This window comes from Hesperophylax consimilis, chromosome 1, assembly GCF_061612785.1.
Source record: "Hesperophylax consimilis isolate HC1 chromosome 1, BYU_Hcon_1.0, whole genome shotgun sequence".
Taxonomy (NCBI): domain Eukaryota; kingdom Metazoa; phylum Arthropoda; class Insecta; order Trichoptera; family Limnephilidae; genus Hesperophylax; species Hesperophylax consimilis.
In genome coordinates this window covers 22,790,528-22,811,424 of record NC_142836.1, presented here as the reverse complement: position 1 = coordinate 22,811,424, position 20,897 = coordinate 22,790,528, and the positions used below count along the sequence as shown (strand labels likewise).

The 20,897-nt window shown below is 37.9% G+C and overlaps 1 protein-coding gene across 3 annotated transcripts in view; it reads left to right on the top strand.

Annotated features, from left to right (window-relative positions):
- LOC149426461 (protein qui-1) overlaps positions 1–20,897 on the top strand; it is a 73,909-nt gene that overhangs the window by 18,155 nt on the left and 34,857 nt on the right. For all 3 annotated transcript variants that reach the window (XM_089631022.1, XM_089631008.1, XM_089631015.1), the window contains exons 4-5: positions 5,189–5,311; positions 12,625–12,803. In XM_089631022.1, the coding sequence (XP_089487148.1) occupies positions 5,189–5,311; positions 12,625–12,803 (302 nt within the window). The remainder of the gene's footprint in view (positions 1–5,188; positions 5,312–12,624; positions 12,804–20,897) is intronic.

The window sequence follows — 20,897 nt, the reverse complement described above, 5'->3', positions numbered from 1 at the left end:
AAGACGATGATCACTGTTAATTACGTGTTTAGAAGCGCAATTAATTCAACCTTGTGCTAATTGGTGTTGATTCTTTATATTCATTAATAACACTCTAATATTATAACATAATATATTATGGAGGGACTCCGCAGAAGATTAGGTCCCCAAGATTGTAATTTATCGATGTAATTTATATATGGATCGACGAATCGGTGGATGCAATCGGTTGGACATAAATTGATAATAGTTATAGTCTATAGTAAGTAATAACATAGATCATTGTACAAATGTATTATATATTTGTAAAGCGCAAATCATCCAAATACTATTATTATATAGAATTTTTTTTATCTCGGTGTTCAGTAAATTTTTTGTTTATTTTATGTTCAGTTCTTTTGGAAGATTGTATTTCAGTAAAAAAAAAATCATTCATTGCAAGTTAACCTGGTAGACTTCTAAATTCAACATTCTTACAAATCCCGAAGTTTTTTACAGGATCTACGCGGCTCTCGCATATTTGATCCTTTGGCGGCTTTCTCCATATACGCGGTTGTGGTATATTTATGTGGTCCACGATGTATTACTTATACTGATACATTGTGTCAAAACGTGTCGCATGATGGAATAGATTGGGTTGAAAAGGCCAACGTTTTATTTTAAAAACCATTTTTACCCGTTTCAGAAGATATAATATATTGTGTATTGAGGTCAGAGATGTGCTTTATTTCAAATAAATCCATTTCAAATGGAAATGCAAAATGCAAAATGGGTATTTTCCATTTTGCATTTTAAATGCTTTTCTCAATGCATTTTCCATTTTAAATGCTTTTTTGCAACATTCTTTCTACTATCTCCACTCATCTTTTTTTAATAAGCCCCAAATATCTCCTCAACCTCGCTATGAGAGATAATTTACATTTGTCAAGTTGCTCCCTGGTAGGAGCCCTGGCAATTGAGTGATACCATTACAAAAAATACTGATTCAAATACTGAACATGGGGCCACGACGCTGTAATACTAAATGTTAAATGATAGCAGTTTCTATGTTTTTACGTTGGCAACATTAGTCCCGCGCAAATTTTTTGTGGTTTCATAATCTGTAGTCGTAGTGTTTTTGGATTTACCATCATGTAATATGTTCTACATTGATGTCCATTATTAAATGACAAAATTGTTTAAAAATTCTATAATTATTTTAATTGTTTGACCTGAGAAACCATTTTGCATTTTCAATGCATTTTGAAAATCGATATTTTGCATTTTGCATTTTAAATGCTTTTCTAAAAACCATTTTGCATTTTCAAATGGAAAAGTTTTGAACCATTTCCATTTTGCATTTCAAATGGTTTTGGGTACCCATTTTGCACATCTCTGATTGAGGTGGGTAACATATTATGTATAAGGAAAAACATAATGAACGTTGGCAATGAAATCAGATTCTACGGTGAATGTACGGTTTTCGGAATTTTGTAGTACCTGCAAGCGGGAAACTGATGAATCTGCACAGGGTTCTGCCCTACGCCGGCGCAATTAGAGCAGTTCTGATAATACTTAACACCTAATAGTCCTAGTCCTTGAGATTATTTGTCACAAAATGGCGCTACACAAAAATATAAATCATCAGAATATTATTGATTGATCACCTACCTAGGCGTCTACTGGTTTTGACAATGGGCGTCAAAATTTTACTCGCGCCAGGCACCGTTTTGTTTAGGGCCGGCCCCAAATCTACATTACATTTTGAACCGATTTTTGGTTTAACTTTTTTGATTTTAGATTTCGTTATCTAGTAAATTGGGTCCAAACTCTTTTTTAAGATTCCCTATATATAACGGCTACAGTAATTTTTTTTAAATGAGTTTATTTAAACCGCGAATAAACATACGATGCATATTTCTAAACTTACCTGTACAGGATGTTAAAAGATGAACTATTGACCGAACGAGCTAAATTATTTAGTTCTCGATCCAAGTTAGGTAAGTACCTTTATAGGTAGGGTAGGGGATAATATTTAAATTGAAATCTGCGCGGTAATTGTTTTTTATCCCCTCTGTCTGTTTTTATAACGGCGTTATTATTGAAACAGAAGCAAAATCCAGTGAGGAAAATTTTACAATATCTAACTTTCCTCAACACTAAAAATAATTTGCCTACTAGGTACAAGAGTTTTTGCAAATAAGCAATAAATCCGCTCTGCTGAAAAGAAGTAAAATAATGTGTCGTTTTTGTTTGGCGCCTAAACTAGCATGGGATGTTTTTGTTTTTTTACTTGTATTTAATTGTAACTTGAATACCAAACTTAGTATCTGATAGTATTAGCTAATTATATATAGATAGTATTATTACGCTATTATTTCGGATTGATGTAAACTGAATTGGTGCCCTCTGTTATTTTCAAAAAGAACCGGTCAAATTTGCAAATAGAATCCCCGATATGAATAATCGAAAATTTACAAAATTTGTTTTTTTTTCAGTTTCAAAAACTTTAACCCATTTTCCAAGCATGAGTTTTCCAATTTTCACGGAATATTTTTTCAGAAAAATTAAAAATTGCAACATAGAAAATTTCCAAGCTTCACAAAATATCAAAAAGATTAATGTTATTATAAAATTTTCCCGATCCAAATCAATTTTTTTCAATTTTCCGGTAAGATTTTTTTTCCCAAAAATTACAATATGCCAACATAGAAATTTTCCAAACTTTACGTTGCAACAAACTGATAAATGTTTTTTATAAATATTTCCCGGTCCATTTACCGAGAAAAAATTCCGATTCTCCAATTTTCCCGGAATAATTCCCAAATAATTTCCCAACATGGAAAATTTCCAATCTTAAATTTTACTATTTTTATTTTTTTATGAAAATAAAAATTTCCAAATATAAAAAAAACAATTATAGATAATTCTTTTTTGAAAAATCCCTTTTTTGAAATTGACCCTTTTTCCGACCATTTTTCCAGAAAAAGTTTTCGAGGATGAAAAATTTCCAAACTTCGAATAACAAAATCAAAAAGATAACTAAGCATAACTTCATGCATGACTATATTCTTATCACGGTTATTTTTCCATGTGACTTTTCTGCCACTGGATCGCCGGTGGTTATTTATTTAAACGAGCCATGTCCAATAATAACACATTGCATATCACGCGAAGTAAATAAAAGGAAAAATGTTACAATATGGTATAATTAAAAAAATACAGTTATTCCAAAAATGGGACACAAAAGCAATAAAGATAATGTCATTTCAAGACAGGACCAAAGTATCGATGGAGTTCACGACTTCTGCCACATCAATACAAAACATTACTTGCGTAATGAGTTAATGACTTATGCCAAAAAATTCAAGGCCCTCACTCGAGAAGTCTGGCCATTACGGGGAGGAACTCGAATTTTATGTCGAAATACACAATTTCGGTGGCATTCTTTAATTTCTTGAGCACTAATTGGCAGTAAATTTCTTTGTTAACGAGAGTTTGTTACTTAGTTGAAATTAGTTTTCATTCGTAAAACTTCAAAGGGAACATTACTAAATTGGGCGAAGCCCGACAAAAAGCCGCCTGCAGGGCCTATCGGGTTTGCATCCGCTAGTATTGTACTAACTTCGGTTTTCGGTGCATGCGTGATGTGAAATATTCCTGCGTAATGCATAAAAATAATTTTTATTTATATGGGTGTTTCAGTCTAATATTTAATTAGTTAATCAAGTTCAATGAAATATCAATTTTGAAAATTGGAACTGATAAGTATTAAATCACATCAGACAAGTGATAAAGTAGGTACCAACATAATTTTATTAATTGAGTATTATTTTTTTAATTTAAAATGTGAAAAATTTAGACCGATGCTTAGATGAGTCAATAGCGTAAAGATACGTTACTGAGAAAAGGCTCGTGGTTTCACTTAGCTAGGTCCAGCGAACATTCTTTTGCTGCCGTTCATATAGCTATTTCATTCGTTCACACATATACTTTGAATTGCTAACCTTTTCATAAGCGGTGCTACATTTTTAGTTCGATTAATTTGAATATAACGTGTTTTGTATTTTTATAGTGTAATTGGATGGATGTAGTAATTTCACATTCGATAGGTTAATTGGTTCTTTTGAGACAAATATATTTTTTTAATAAATAATTTATTTAAAAAAATCTTGCACAGGTCTTCACAATTTCCATAATAGTGTAGCCCCCGACTGTATATCTACACATATCTGTGTGTATATCTGTAATCAGGATATTTGCTTGATAATACAATGTTAAAATATTACAACAGAAATCACATTCTAGCAATACAAAGTAGGCACCGATATACCTATATATCTATATAAAAGTTGGTTCCCTGATAACTCAACACAGTGAAAATTCAACACACTTTAGAAAAGTGATGTAAAGTCATTAGAAACGTTGAATTTTTTTTTTAACTTAACCTAACCTACTTAACCCAGTTAATAAAGTTTTTGTTTCATCACTTTCCATGACTTTATACTTTTTAAAGATGTGATTAATTATCATTGTGATGATTCAGCTAGATATGGTTAGGTCAGCTCAAACAGTAAGCGCGCTGGCAGACTGGTGTCAGCTAAACTCAATAATAATGCACTTGGGTTGCTAATTTGACTGTCCTAAAACAGGAATTCTTACTAGTCGGATAGTCAAAGTTCCTCTTATCTCTTAAAAAAAATAATTGTATTATTAATGAATAAATAAATAATTTAATAATAAGGTGAGAATATTGAAAACTAAGAATTATCGTAGCCGAAAAGGATTGTTAGAATTTTCAGAATGTGATATCAGATTACTGAAAATTTCCGTAACATTTCCTTACTTTGAAAAACAAATGAAATTATTTTCGACTACAAGAAAATAATTATTGTGTATGCCTAATCAAGATTCCGGTAATATTCTGGTAATTTATGCACAAATAATTTTGAAGACTATATATTTGAAATAATCGACCAATGCACTTTATAGGTATACAAAATCAAGTTTTTGGGATTTAAAAAAATTAAATAACTAAGCTGAAGTAAGCGTTTACCGTATTGTACCTACACCGATTATCGTTAAGTCATTTGATTTTTAGCAAAAATATTTTGTTGCCTAAATTAGGTAACTATGGGTACATGTATATTGTATGTAATTTGTGTTTTATCAATGCCGCCAGTGTAATTTAATTAGCAATAAAGTACAAATTGACAAACAATGATTACAGATAGAGCTAGTGGACATGCTTTATGGCTGCAGCGAATACGAAGCCGATGAACCACACATTTTACAAGACCACCTGAAAGAAATACAAATCTGCCATGACACTTCTAGAGCCTGCTTCTTTCTGGTAAGAAACAAACTATTTCTACGTTTTCCTTTTAATTTAGTAATAAAAAAAACTAAAGTAAGTTTGGTCTTCAGTTGTGACCGGAACAGCCAGAAGTGTTTTTACTGCTGGCTCAGAGCTTCAAGTGTTAAATTTATTTGCTTCAAGTGTTTGCGTTTAAACAATCTTTCTAAAAAGTGTGCTACACTGCTACTAACCCATGTTTTATAACACTTTATTCCTCGTTTCGCTATTTATTTTTAGTCTTTATGTAATAAGTGTTTTTCGCATTTCATATTATTAAAAAAAAAAACTATAAAAAAATAAGTTATTTCACCAAGAAAAATTTTAATACCACATGGATATTGACTCCGTATAATGAGTGACTAGTGTAAAAGAGAAAATTTATGAGACACTTCAAACAAGATGTATGAAGTAGAATTCAGGAAGAAAGAATCAGGGTGCAGGAAGCAAAGGGCAGCAAAAGCAAAAAGCAAGATCGGAAGCTAGAAGCAGGATGCAGGAAGAAATAGGCTCTGAAAGCCAGAAACAGGATGCAAGATTTGCAGGAAGCAGGACCAAGTATTCAGGATCAGGAGGTAAGAAGCAGAGTGTATGAAGTAAGAAACAAGAAGTAGGATGCAATAAGTACCTAAATAACAAAAAGAAATAATTAAGAACATTCACATTATTTTTCGTCCCTCGATACCTTCCCATCTAACAATCCTGCATTAACTCATAGAGCTATACAATTAGAGGCGCTATTGCGTACTAATTAATATCTCGTCGAAACGTGTTCCACTACTAGAACGCGATAAGCGTTGCGCATAGACGGGTTGTTTTAGTTATAGTGATGTGTTGAAAAGACTAGATTAAATAGGCTAACATAAAGCTTTGTAGGCATTTTTTCATAAATTTTAATGACTTTATATCACTTAAAAAAAGTGTGTTGAATTGCCACTGCCCTGACTAGCCATTGAACCATTTAAAAAACGAATTTCAAACCGAGTTCTAGGTGTAGGGTTCGGGTTCTCGGGTTCTTGAGTTCTCGGGGTCTTGGATTCTCGGGTTCTCAGGTTCAACCATTCGAATTCAAAACTACTCGCACAGAACAAAAGGACACGTTTGAATGTAGGTACTCCACTACACAAGCAAGGGTCTCTTTAAAATTATTTACTTGTACCTAAGTCAGTAAATTTTAGTTGTGGGTTACCGGCAACAGCTGAGTCAAGGCCGATTAGAGAACAGGCCTGGGCGCGAGACCGCAAATTACGAAGTCAAGTAAAGTAAACTGCTGTTGTTAAGCAAACTTTACAGTTTATAATAGTCTGATCACTCTGTTTATTTAATAATATGCTTGCGGTAAAACAACACACACATCAACAACAATCGCTGCCATTTGCATACTGTCTTTGTGCGATGGCACTGACTTGATCACGTGACACTTCAAAATCCGTCACAAGCCAAGGCCTGTACTGTAGTCGGCCTCGAGTTGCGTACATCAACACCATTAAGGTATATGAAAGTATAAGAAACGACGCGACACAAGGAAGACATCTTATTTTTATTTGCATGAATTTTAAAATAGCTTCCAAAACATTGATGTATTAGTCTATGTTCCAAAACCATTTCAAAATCAGTCGCCTCAACTAAACTTGCTCGTGTGCAGGGGCCCTAAGTGCTATTTAAATAAGTTTTCATCGTTATAAATTTAATTTTAAAATTTTTCAAAATTTCACAACCAGTTTTGGCGCCCATAATAATATAGGTACTTTACATTAAAAAATATATATATATATATATATACCCCCAAACCTGGATTTAAAATTGTTCCGCCCGCAAAATGTCAAGATGAAGTTTCGTTAGATTCATAGACATATGAATATTAGTAGACCTGCCCTAAGTGATTAAAAGCGTATTATCCCCACTCCCCATACCGGTTCCATTGGAGCCGGCTGGGCTCGCGTATGGCCTCAAGTGAAATTTGAAAACGTGACGTCATCATTCTTGTGCGAACTATGGTCGAGGCATCATCGGTTCATTTTACGAAATAACACGGCAAAATGTTGACTTGTGATATGAAAACTTGTAAAAATAGATGTGAAAAAGAGAATAAACCCAATTGTCGTATTACATTCCATAAGTAAGCATTATTTTACTTTATTTTAAGCTTATTCACACCGTATTATATGGATCAGTTTTAGAAACATATACTATCACATCACAATGTAGCGATTCTCAAGTGTGCTCATCGTTGTTTACTGGGGTAAGTAAATTATGAAACATTTGTAAAAGTGTCTTAACTAAATACTCTGAAATTAACTACGACTCTGCAAACAGAAGAAATTTACTTTGCCGAATTTGGACTTCGCAAATTAGTTCATAACGTGGCGAGTAATTTGCGCTCCCATGTAAAAATGTCTATTCATTCAAAAGCAGATTTTACTTTTAAGAACTAAATGGTGATATTATAATGCGAGATGCCTATTTACTGTCAGATTGATTTATTGACGAATCACAGTCAGCTTAACCCCCTTCGTTCTTCAACAGTTGATTTTACCCCTCGCCATTATAGTCCAGTCAGTGGGGAGTTTTACCTTGCAAAAGGTTAGGTAGTAGCGATTATGATATATGTTGTTAAGATTGGGACTCTAAGGAAAAAAAAAAGTTTTCGACCTTGGGAGGGTCGAGCTCGACCCGCCATCTTGGATTGAAGGTGCCAAAATTTGTTTTTTTCAAAATAATTTTGAAGTGGTCGTTTTTACAACCAAATTAATGAAGGCAAACTTAAAGACAACTAAATTACCTACATTTTTTGTAGAAACTTTTTTTTTGTAAGTCTAATAGGTAACGAGTTACAGTGGCGGAAATGTGAATATTTTTCTAAAAAATGATGAAATTCCCAACTTTGTAATTTTTTCGGGTTATTCATTACATAATTATAATAATTTTGATATAATTATGTATATTTCATAAATATAACATTTCCACACCACCATGAGGTAGAGAACATGGCGCATTTTTTTTATTGTGGTATCCCCATTAGGTCTACTCCACAGATATACCAGCGATGGTAGATTTCGAAATTATGTTACATTACTATGAATTATGTTCCTATAAATTATGTTACTTAATAACAGTCTTCGTTATCAATGTCATCATCTAACTCATTGCCTGTGATACTGAGATTCTGGGCTTCCATTGACAAAATCTCTTCTTCGTCCTCGACATCGATGTGAACCTCTGGCGAATTTCGGCATGTTTGACCATTACAGCACCCACATACAATAGAACACTTCAATCCAGCTCCTGCAGTTACATGCAACGCCGCATCCTTTTTTACAATTGCATGAAATAAATTTTAATAAAGTCTCGGGTGCTGGTTTCTTTGTCATTCTTGCTGGAACAAGCCCGTTGGTGTCACGTTTCCAGCCCCAGTTTTCTGGATTTTTTTGGATTCCATACCATTTTTGGACTTGATGGTACGTTCTAAATGCATGGTACCGAGCAGCGTCGTTCGTTGGTGGCAAAGAGGCAAGATTGAATTTGCTTTTTGTTGTCGACTTTGCGAAACGTTTGTAGCGGACTTCTTCCAAGGTTTCCTTATCCATGTCATCCCCGTACAAAGCAACAAGAAAGCGTGTTCCTGCAACTGCTATGTCTTCTGGTGTTGCATCATGTTGTTTGAAGATTCCTACCATGGCATTGAGTCTTGTGTCGTTTTGCACAAGCGAACAAAATTTTGTTTTTCCTTGGTTGAAGAAGGACCGTGTTGTATCGCAGCCGCTAAAGGCATGAAGAAACAGAATATTCTCAGCCGCCTCTTTGTATTTCACACTATTCGCGGAATACAGTCTTTCAAAAGTTTTGCCTCTCCCGGGTTTGCGAAGATATATACTACTTTTGGGTGGTGCTAATGCTGTCAGCAGAACTAGGAGATCAACGTCTTCGCCAATAATGAAAACAGCGTCATATGATGAACACAAGGAAATCGCAGTATTGACAATCAACTCATCAGCATCTTCTTCAGCCTGCTTAACTTTAAAATCATCCTGTATAAATTGATTTGTAAGCATCGAAATCAGACGGACTTTGTTATTTTCATTGGCTAAAAATCGTTCTTGTGAAACTTGAACTGACATTGTTTCATCGAAAAGAATATCTGCAGACATGTGTTTCTTCGATCGGCGAAGTCTTTCTGCGGTTTTCGTATTTTTTTCACCATCATCAAGCGGATATCCATCGAAAACAATGACTGCATGTGATCCATAGTGAACGTACTTCTCGCAAATTGATCCAAAATAATCATTCCAATTCCATACAACTTTATGTAAAAGATATCCTCCATCCACAACATTAATTTTGCTACCTTCAAGTTGCACGACTTCTGGAAGTTGTTCGAAAACACCATAAAATGATGTTTTCGTACCTTTGCGCATTCCTTCTTGGTTATGATTATGATATATGATATGATATCGGATGATGCTATATTAGCATATTGTAACGTAGAAATACGTTAAAATGATATTGTGTAATATATTCCTACAAAATTTTTCAAGAAAACTGGAGTTTTACAATTTTTTGTCAAAATTTTCTTCTTTCAACCGCTGTAACTCGTTACCTATTAGATTTACAAAAAAAACTTTGTAAAAAAATGTAGGTAATTTAGTTATCTTTAAGTTTGCTTTCAACAATTTGGTTGTAAAATCAACCAATTATTTTGAAAAAACCAAATTTTGGCCCCTTCAATCCAAGATGGCGGGTCGAGCTCGACCCCCCCAAGGTCGAAAACTTTTTTTTTTCTTTAGAGACCCAATCTTAACAACATATGTGAAAATCGCTACTACCTAACCTTTTGCAAGGTGGAGCCCTTTTTTATCCCCCACTGACTGGACTATTATCTTCTCGTCTATTAATTCCTATGTCTGTGGTTAGATTATATTTTTCTAGCCAATCGCAATGATCAAAAATAAAATCTACCGAGCGTTGTGATTGGCTAGTTTTGCAATGCAAAACTTTTGCCTCCCTGTGAAAGTGTGAAATGGTCATATCAGTGGTTATATTGTAATAATATTATATTATGTTTATGAGCGGGGAATATTCCTTTATAATTGAATTAATTCGTAAGTTAATATTTATATTATTATGAAACTTTAACAAAGCACTAAATGTCGTAATAATGTAATGGCATTATTCATGAATAATATGAAATATGGGACGTCCCTAACCATTTCCTAACCAAAATTAGGTACCTACCTCGTACCCTGGTACTTACCTATTAGTTTAATATAGTTTATTAGGTACTTATAGTTATTACTTGTCACCACCTTGTCAGTGTCATATGTCACCTGTCATGTGAATTAGGTATACTTTATGTTATCTTTCCGTGTAATTCAAGTACCAAGCAGCTCGCGTTGAATCCACAAGTGATTATTGATAAGCTAACGTGAGTTAACACCACATTATCTGTTCTGGCTTTGAATAATGTAATGTCAATACGAGGACTGACTAAATACTAACTGCTAACTGCTAGGGGTGGATTTGATGAATATCTCAGCTAGTTTGTTTTGGTAACATCACCATACATCGGCTTTCATGAATATTAAAATCTTTATTTAGCCTTCCTAGGATGACACAATGTGTAATTCGTCACTGTTATACTATACTGGTCAGTGTTGCCAAAGGTGTGAGCTTGATTCCCCCTTTTATTATTCGAAATCCATGGGGGGGGGGGGGGGGGGGGTTGTTAGAGAATTTCTGTAAAACATAATAATTCCCCACAAAAAAAATTCAAAATGAGTGCTCCCGAAATATTTCAAATCCATGGGGGGGGGGGGGGGGGGGGGGGGGGGGGGTTGTTACAGAACTCCGCGCAGCCAAAAGCATCATATGTAATTCCCCACAACAATTTTTCGAAATCCATGGGGGGGGGGGTAGCTACGGAATTCCGTTTTCGAAAATTTCCGGCCGCAAAAAATATTATATCAAATAGAATAGATATATAAAGATAGGTGTTTTTGTTATGTTTAGTAGCCTAGATGGCGATACATCGCCTTCGTTGGTAGTAACAAGTAACACTGGTAACCATTTAACTTTGGAACTGTCAAAAATTTATGTGTCAAATAAAATTTGTAAATTTGTCTGTCAAATCTTTGTTTTTTAGAGATAGATCCAAGCTTGTGCAGTTATGGTGTGCAGTAGCAACACTCTTATACCATATTATATTATATAGATAGTATATTATACTTATACTATCCTCTTCGGGTTTCAATGTCTGTACGTCAAAGTCGCAATTAATCTCAACTTAACGTGATATAGAATGCCAGATTTTGTAAATCATGTTCCTGATATTAAATGTATTGAGGGCCGCACAAAATAGCTCGGCGGGCCGCAGGTTGAGTATGACTGCGTTACAGTGTCCATCATCAGGGCGCATGTGTAGATTGTGGTGAAGTGTATGTTTATGTATTTTTAAGTGACACTGTGTTGCAAGCGTTAATCGTTGTCCGAATATTGTCCATAACGCTGTCCGAAACATTAGCCAAAGAAAGAGCCACTAGACCGTGATGCCGTATGCAATGGCCTGTACAGGCCATGTGGTACAGTCCTTGAAAGTTTGAAGTTAATTTTTTTTTAAATTCTACAAACTAAACGCAAACTCATCGGCAATAGCACCATTCGACGCAGCTCGCCGAGTTGTATAGTATATTGATACTGCTTGCCAAAAAGTCAACAAAAAAGGAAAATCACTTTTGAAAATCAAAATGGCCTGGCCAGGCCACATCACCCATTGGAGGGTTAACAAATATTCTAATAAATTTTTTAATTATTATCTAGATTGAAAACTTGTATGGTTCGTTTTTTTAGGATAGGCACAGCTTTCAGCCTTTATGCTGTGACTGCCACAGCTTTTGAGTAACCACAGAAAGTACTTATCTACGTACTCTTATACAAGTTTGGTAAACAAGATTGTTGAAGTGGAATTACACTAAACTGCGCTATATAAATGCTATGTTATTATTATTATTAAAACTGTTTTGTTTTTTTTTTTCAAAGAAAATTTACATTGGATGATACATTTTGAATGTTATTTCAACCGCCATGCAAGGGATGCTCCTGTGTTATGGCGGGTGGTTTTAGTTTATTACATTGGAAAAATTGGAAAAATGGCGCCAGAATGTTGTTCTAGCCCCTTTTACCATATAAATGCACTGCTTATATGTGTTATTCGATAAAATGTTCCCCAATGAATAATATTTCTTACTTGTCAAAGTTTCTTGAACCAATAACAAAATGGTAGACACAATTCAAATTGAAATATAATTTGGTTTCAGTGGTTGTCAAGCAGTGAGAGCTATTCCAGTGGCCCGTCCCTGCCCAAGGAGATCGAGGGCGGGCTGCTGAGTGCTCTCCTCGACAAGTGCGAGGTGCTGCGGCTGGACGCAGACCTGCTCCGCTGCTGGTACCCACCGCCCAAACAGGGTAATACTCACATCATCGCTAACAGGGGATGGTGAGTATTCATATTATTACATTCTTAGATTTACAATAGACTTTGTTTCACCAGGTACAACATTTTCTAATTGAATTTTATTATTCTAGTCTAAAAGTTCTCATATACACACTGAACTATGTGTAAGGGTAGACACAGTTATTCTACAAGGATACTCGAGCATGTGACCTATCTGATTTTGGATAAATTATAACTCTTATTTAATTCTACTACTTCCAATATGATAATTTTAATGGTAAAGTTGGGCAGAGATGGGCTATGATTTTGATTATGAATGAATTAAATTATATTAAATTAAATTATAAATTAAATTATATTAAATTAAATTATATTAAATTAAATTATAAATTAACAATGACCTATCTGATTTTGGATAAATTATAACTCTTATTTAATTCTACTACTTCCAATATGATAATTTTAATGGTAAAGATGGGCAGAGATGTGCAAAATGGGTACCCAAAACCATTTGAAATGCAAAATGGAAATGGGTCAAAACTTTTCCATTTGAAAATGCAAAATGGTTTTTAGAGAAGCATTTCAAATGCAAAATGCAAAATACCTATTTTCAAAATGCATTGAAAATGCAAAATGGTTTCTCAGGTCAAACTATTAAAATAATAATAGAATTTTTAAACAATTTTGTCATTTAACAATGGACATCAATGTAGAACATATTACATGATGGTAAATCCAAAAACACCACGACTACAGATTATGAAACCACAAAAAAATTGCGCCGGACTAATGTTGCCAACGTAAAAACATAGAAACTGCTATCTAACATTTAATACTACAGCGTCATGGCCATGTTCAGTATTTGAATCAGTATTTTTTGTAATGGTATCACTCAATTGCCAGGGCTCCTACCAGGGAGCAACTTGACAAATGTAAATTATCTCTCATAGCGAGGTTGAGGACCGACTGATATTTGGGGCTGATGAGTGGAGAAAGTAGGAAGAATGTTGCAAAAAGCATTTAAAATGGAAAATGCATTGAGAAAAGCATTTAAAATTCAAAATGGTTTTTAGAAAAGCATTTAAAATGCAAAATGGAAAATACCCATTTTGCATTTCCATTTGAAATGGATTTATTTGAAATAAAGCACATCTCTGGTGATGTGTGATTTACATTTAAATTACTGCCATTTGCTGACATATTTGCAAATGAGAGCATTGCCGATGGTGGGCACAAATAAATTGTGCCCTTAATGTGGTATGTCTGTCTTTGTGTCACATTCATATCCCATACAAATCTTTTGTTGCATTATTATTATACATTTTATTATATACAGGGTGTATCGGCACGTACCCGACAAACTTTAACCAGCTATTCCTCAGCACATTTGGAATAAAAAATGTTATGGGCGCTTTGCTGTCCGGTAACATTTTTTTTTTAATAAAAAATTTATTATTCATATTTTCACCACATGTCACCATTTTATCCTTTGTCAAAGTTTGAAAACCCGTCTGGCAATATTTTGTTAGAGTTTCGTTGAATAATGTACGTACGTACCTACGTTGGCGCGCTTTTACAATCACAACGAAATGGCACGGCACCATTCGTCTCATTTTTAACTATTATTATTTAGTGTGTACGAAAGAGCGTGGACACTTTTTGACACACTTGCTAATAACAGCTGTTGAACACGAGAAACAATGCAAATGACAGTGACGGAGTGTGGTTTTTTTAATTTATTTTTTGTTTTTAATGGAAAAAAAATGATACCGGACAGCAAAGCGCCCATAACATTTTTTACTCCAAATGTGCTGAGGAATAGCTGGTTAAAGTTTGTCGGGTACTTGCCGATACACCCTGTATACGGCATATTGGGAAATCTTTTCAATGTGCTTCACCTGAATTCGAACCTCACAGGCTGACATTATACAAAGGTATTACTGATTTTATGGATGAATCAGTGCCTACTTGGTTAGGTTACTTTATACATGGATAGTTCTAACCTTGAGCCACAGAATCAGCGGAGTACCAAAGTTTTAAAATTTTAATGATATGTTCACTTACCTGGTTGGTACATTATAACAGACTAAGAACAAGTCAAATTAACAAAAATATTTCCAAAACATAATTCTGCATTATAATTTACAGTACTTTATATGTGTCTACCGCACAAAATATCTTTTTTACATACTACCTAGAGTTATTTATTTATTTAATGCCCAGAGGGCTTTTTCATGTAAGTGGTACAATTTTGATGACAGACAATTTTGAAACATGAGAAAGAAATAACAAAATAAAATTACATTAAAAAATAATATATGCAAGAAACAAAAGTAAAAAGAACAAGAACATAAATTAAAAAATACAGCGATTTGACTGGTTTACAAAAATACAACATCCATTTAGGAATAGTGTTGAAATAAATCTTTTACGTGATCCACAAAATTCGCAAAGTTAATATTAAATATATGTATCAACATCACCTATGTATTGTTGCTCTGTTATCAAATCTCCCTGCTATCTCACAAATATTTAGCTCAGATTTCATGTAGTATATCTTAATATTGCTATGTTAATTGCTTAAATTACTTCAATTATTATTTCCAACCAACAAAGTACGTAAATGTTGTCAATGATGTTTGAATGATTAGTGTAACATTTAATCCTTGTCCATATAAAGCACGGTAGTCATTGAGTTGTCAACTGAATGGAAATGCTAATATGGGTTTAATATTCACCATTATTTGTCTAGCCAATAAGTTATCCTCTCCTTCAAAACACAAAATGAGGTCATTTTTGCTTAGTTAATAACGCAATCAAATGCATTTGCCCAGTAACACGTAACTGGGTAAATGCATTCTATGGAAAGACTTAGGGTAACCTATGAAACTTATAGGTATTGTTCGTCTGTAATAATTTGTTCAAACAATAAGTTTTTGCTTAACCTTTTGAACGCGTAAATTTGCTCCGTTTTATCTATACCCGTACGCGGTACATATTTTCAAATACCTATGCACGCAATTAAATGTCAAATTATTGCATTCTGGCATGATTTATTGGACTATATAGACAGAAAAGATTATTCTCCACAATATGAAAACAAATCCTCGTGTGTCTACACTCATTTCATACAAAGACGTACCGTATCTTTTGAATGTGGTCCCGCCATTCACTCGGCGTGTGTGTACTTAGGCCACTGCGTTGATAGACACAAGTGGGACACCATGATCACTTTTTTTTTTTTTTTTTTTTTTTTTTTTTTTTTTTTTTTTTTTTTTTTTTTTATAGTCGGAGGCGGTTTACTTACGTTCCCCGCGAGCACTTAGGCCATAGGCTCCCATTTTACCTCATTCCCTTGCCAGTAACCCGGTCCCTTTTATGAAGTTCACCAGGGCTGTCATTGGATATGTGGCGATATCTTCTGGTTCCACACTGTGTCTTCCCAGGTATCTGAGCCTTATTCCCAGCAGAGCGGGGCATTGGCACCATAGGTGAATTGGAGTCTCTTCCTCCTCTTCACATTTCCTACAGATGTTGGTGTTTTCCACTCCCAACAGTTGCATGTGTCTCCTGAGATGGCAGTGTCCCGTTAATAGTCCTACCAGTTCCCTCAGTGAGTTTCTGTCCATATCGAGTAGTTGCCTGGTTCGGTTAGGGTCCGGTCCGTTTATGAGTACTTTAGATTGCCTCATTCCGGGTGCCTTCTTCCATTCCTTCCAGTGTTGGGATTTGACCCACCTCTTGATATGTAGTTTGGTGTGGCAAGCTGCTACTCCTACGGCCGGTTCAGATCCCACAAGTGGTGCTTTCGCCCCTTTCCTTGCTAGTTCGTCAGCCCGCTCGTTGCCCTCAATACCTTTATGTCCTGGTACCCAGAGCAGGGTTACTTTATTGATGGTCGCCAGTTCTATTAGGATAGTCCTGCATTCCATCACCAGTCTGGAGTCGCATCGGTTACTTTCCAGTGCCATTAAGGCCGCCTGGCTATCAGAACATATGTTTATGTTCTTATTTCTGTACCCGATACTCATATTCTCCTGTGCGCAGACTAAGATGGCTTTCATCTCAGCTTGAAACACAGTGCAGTGCATTCCTAGAGGTATACTGAGTTCCCTCTTAGATCCCTGTAGACAGACCCCGGCCCCTGTTCCTTCCTCCATCTTGGACCCGTCTGTGAACCAGATTAGTTCCTGTTTGGAGTTTGGACCTGGGACCGTGTCCCATTCCTCCCTTGTGGGGTACGTCACTTTAAACAGCTGTCCGAAGAAGTATTCGGCTTGTTTGCCGTCCTGCTTCATCCCAGCCGTCGGACTAATTGCCCTCAGTCTTATTCCTATCTCCGTGTGACTGTTTCTGGGCAACTCTCCTCTCCATTGGCCATTGCAATGTAACCTGTAGGCTGCCGCCATCGCCGCCCCCTCTATTTCTATGTTTAGTGGGGGTAGGTTCAGCAGCACTCCCATGGCTAGTATTGGAGTGGTTCTCATGGCTCCTGTGATGCTTCTGCATGCAAGTCCCTGTATGTGATTGAGTGTGACCATCACTGTTTTCAGTGTTGTTCTCCTCCACCAGACCAGGGCTGCGTGCATGATCCTTGGTTTTACAACGGCTGTGTAAAGCCATTGCATCATTTTAGGTTTGAGACCCCACGTTCTGCCGCAGATTCGCCTAGTTGCCCACATCAGAGCACAGGCCTTTCTGCCTACAGTTTCCACCTGGTTTTTCCAGCTCAGTTTGGCATCTATGATGACTCCGAGGTACTTAACCGTGTCAGAGGGTTCTAATTCCTTTCCATAGAAGGTTGGATTGCTCCATCCTTCTAGTTTCCTTTTACGCGTAAAGATTACTAGTTCTGTCTTGTCTGGGTTGACTGACAGTCCTGTTTCTTCACACCATTCTTCCACTGTTGCCAGTGTTGACTGTATAAGGCCTCGGGTTGTGTCTGCATCCCAACACCTTATTATGGTTGCAATGTCATCCGCATACCCTTGCGTATATAGGCCCCTGTTGTTGAGTTTCCGGATGAGGTTGTCCACCACCAGGCTCCACAGCAAGGGTGATAAGACCCCTCCCTGTGGACACCCTCGTGTCACCAGCACTTTGATGCTTACCTCACCCCTTGTCACCGTAAGTATCCGGCCTGAGAGCATGTTCCTCAGCCACCTTCTGGTGGTTTTGTCGAGTCCATGTCTTTCTGCCGCTTCATCAATGGATTTAATAGTGGTGCAGTTAAATGCTCCCTCTATATCCAGGAATAGCCCTACCGCCAGTTCCCCAGTCGCTTGTGCCTGCTCCAGTTTGTACACCAACCTGTGCAGTGCCGCGTCGACTGACTTACCTGCTTGGTAAGCAAACTGTAACTCGTGGAGGGGCTTCTCTTTCAGTGCCCCGTCCCTTATCTGCCTGTCCATTAGCCTCTCCATTGTCTTCAGAAGAAATGAGGTGAGGCTAATTGGGCGGAATGCACCTGGTTGGTCGTAGTCAGCTCTCCCCGGTTTGGGTATGAACACTACCCTTGTCTTCCGCCATGGTATGGGGATGTATCCGAGGGCACAGCATGCCCTCAGGATCTTCGTCACCGGAAGTAGGATTGTATCTAGGCCCCTCTGTAGAAGTGCCGGAAAGATTCCATCCTCTCCTGCGCTTTTAAAAGGGTCAAACCCTCTGATTGCCCATTTAACTCTGGAGGGAGTAACTATTTTAGCCGCAGTGTCCCAGTCCTTACCTTCCCGTGTAACTCGGGCTGGTGGTGGACCGGTATCATCTGCTTCTAACTTTTTGTAGCCGGGAAAATGTTTCCCCAGCAGTACCTCCAACTCCTCCTCCCAACTGTTGGTATATCCTCCATCAGCTTTTTTGAATGGGCCTTTTGCTGCCCCTGGGTCTTTTGCAAGAATTTTTTGGATTCTTGCAGTCTGTGGGATGGTTTCCACCTCCCCACAGTATTTCTCCCAGGAGCATGTTTTGGCTTTCTGGATTGCCACCTTGTACTCTTTCTGGTATTGCTTGTGGGCATCCCAGTTTCCTGACTTTTTGGCCTTGTTGAAAGCTTGCCTTACTATTTTCCGTAGCTCCTGCAGTCTTCTGCTCCACCACGGTGTTTTGTCCCTGGTACTTGTCTTCAGAGGGCAGCTATTTTCGTATGCCCTTATCATTGAGTCCCTCAGTACTTCTACTGCGTCCTCAATTTCTTCGGGGCAACCGTATTTAGCTGGGAATCTTGTCATTCCTATATTTAGTTCCTCCGAGTATCTAGTCCAGTCAGTTGCTTTTGGGTTCCTATATGTATCGGTCCCCGTTTTGCTTGTTTCTCCCTCTAGTTTAAATTCTATGTGTCGGTGGTCCGACAGGGATGGTTCGTCCGATACTCTCCATCCTGAGACTCTTAATGTTCCTAGGGTCAGGTCTATCACCTCCTGTCTGTTACTTATAACGAAGGTGGGTTCCCTACCTCTATTAAGAATCTCAAGGTTCACTGTCATCAGGTATTCCAGGAGGTCCTGTCCTCGTTTGTTGATGTCCGTACTCCCCCACACAGTGTGGTGCGAGTTAGCATCTGCTCCGAGTATCAGTTCCCTACCCTTCTCCCTGCAGTCTTGGACGAGTCTCGTTATTTCCCTTGAGGGTGGTGGTTCCACAGAGTCATAGGGCATGTATGCTGATGCCACAACTACTTCCCTGCTTCTTTGGTCCAGCGTGACCTGTAGCTTCACAGCCACTAAGTCCCTACTGCAGTGTTCGGGTAGCAGTGTGCCAGGTATCCCTCTGATGAGAATACAGGCCCTGGGTCTGTCCCCCGACTCGTTATAATAGATTAGACCTTGGTTCATGTTTAGTCCTCTGACCTTCCCCCTATAAGTCCAGGGTTCTTGGATCAGCGCGACGTCCACACTGTCCCGAGTGACTCTACTGCTAAGCACTGCAGTCGCTGCCGGACTGCGGTGCAAGTTTATTTGAATGAACTGTAAGTTTTTAGCCATTACTGCCTAATCCTTAAGTCATTCCTCCTATTTACGCTCCTCGGTGTTAGGAGAGCGCACCGTGAAAGTGGCCTTCCTTATCCCGACATGCGCCGTCATCCCCATCTCCCTCAGCACCTTCACACTTTCCTCGTCCACACTCATGATCAGGCGATACATGTTCTTATCCCTGATCGAGTCGTGGACGATCCATTTTTTTGTGTGTAGCCGGGGAGTCTGGTTCTCCAGCAGTTGTAGCAACCTCTCGGTGCTTACTGCTCCATTTTCGGGGATTACTGCCATAACCTTTACGTACTTTGGCAGTTCCTGCAACCCCATCACCTCCAGGTCGCAGCCCTGCCATTTCCGTATGGTCGGCACCATCTCCCTCAGCCATGTCTCTGACTCCTTGTCGGAGCAGGTCATTTTCAGGACGCCCCTCTGAGTGAAGCATTCGTCGAATCTGGGTTTGAACTGCCCCTTTGGGATGCTCAAAATCAGATCCGCGGCCGCCTCACTCACGAGGGCCTCCTGCTCTTTTGTAAATTCTTCCTCTCTGTTCCTATGTACTACAGCCACTCGAATTTTATTTCCAGCGGCTTCCGCATAGGTAGCAGAGGTGAGAATTCCTCGGGGCTTTTTCCTGGAATTTCCCGGTGAAAGCCCCAAGGGTTTAGGTTCTGGTGAGGTTCTTCTCCTCTTCCCAGCCTTCTTTTCCCCGGGCGTTCCAGGTTGCTCCCGGTTACCTTCTGCGGTCCCCGTTAGCTTCCGGTCTGTCCCTGGTTTGCCTTGCCTGGTTCCGGCCTTCGAGGTCCCTGGTTGTCCCCAGCGGACTTTTACAGTCCCTGGTTGTTCCCGGTTTCCTTCCTGCCGCCCCTGCTTCTCTCTTTTGAGTTTTCTCCTCGCAGCCCCACTGAGTTTCTTCCCACTGATGTGAATTTTTTTCACATCGTCTGACAGGGACTTTACCTTGTCTTCCTCAGCGGTGGTTGTTGGAGTGAGTCTCTTCTTTAAGTCCCCCCCTCTCCGCTGGTTCCCCGAGGGCCCCAGTTGGAGTCGGGGGTTCTTAAAGAAGTTATTTTCCAGGTCCCCTGATGGTCCCTGCATTTCCACGTCTGGATCCCCTGGGGGATCCCGCCGTGTTGCGTCCGTCGGAGGTCCTTCTTTATGGTTCCCA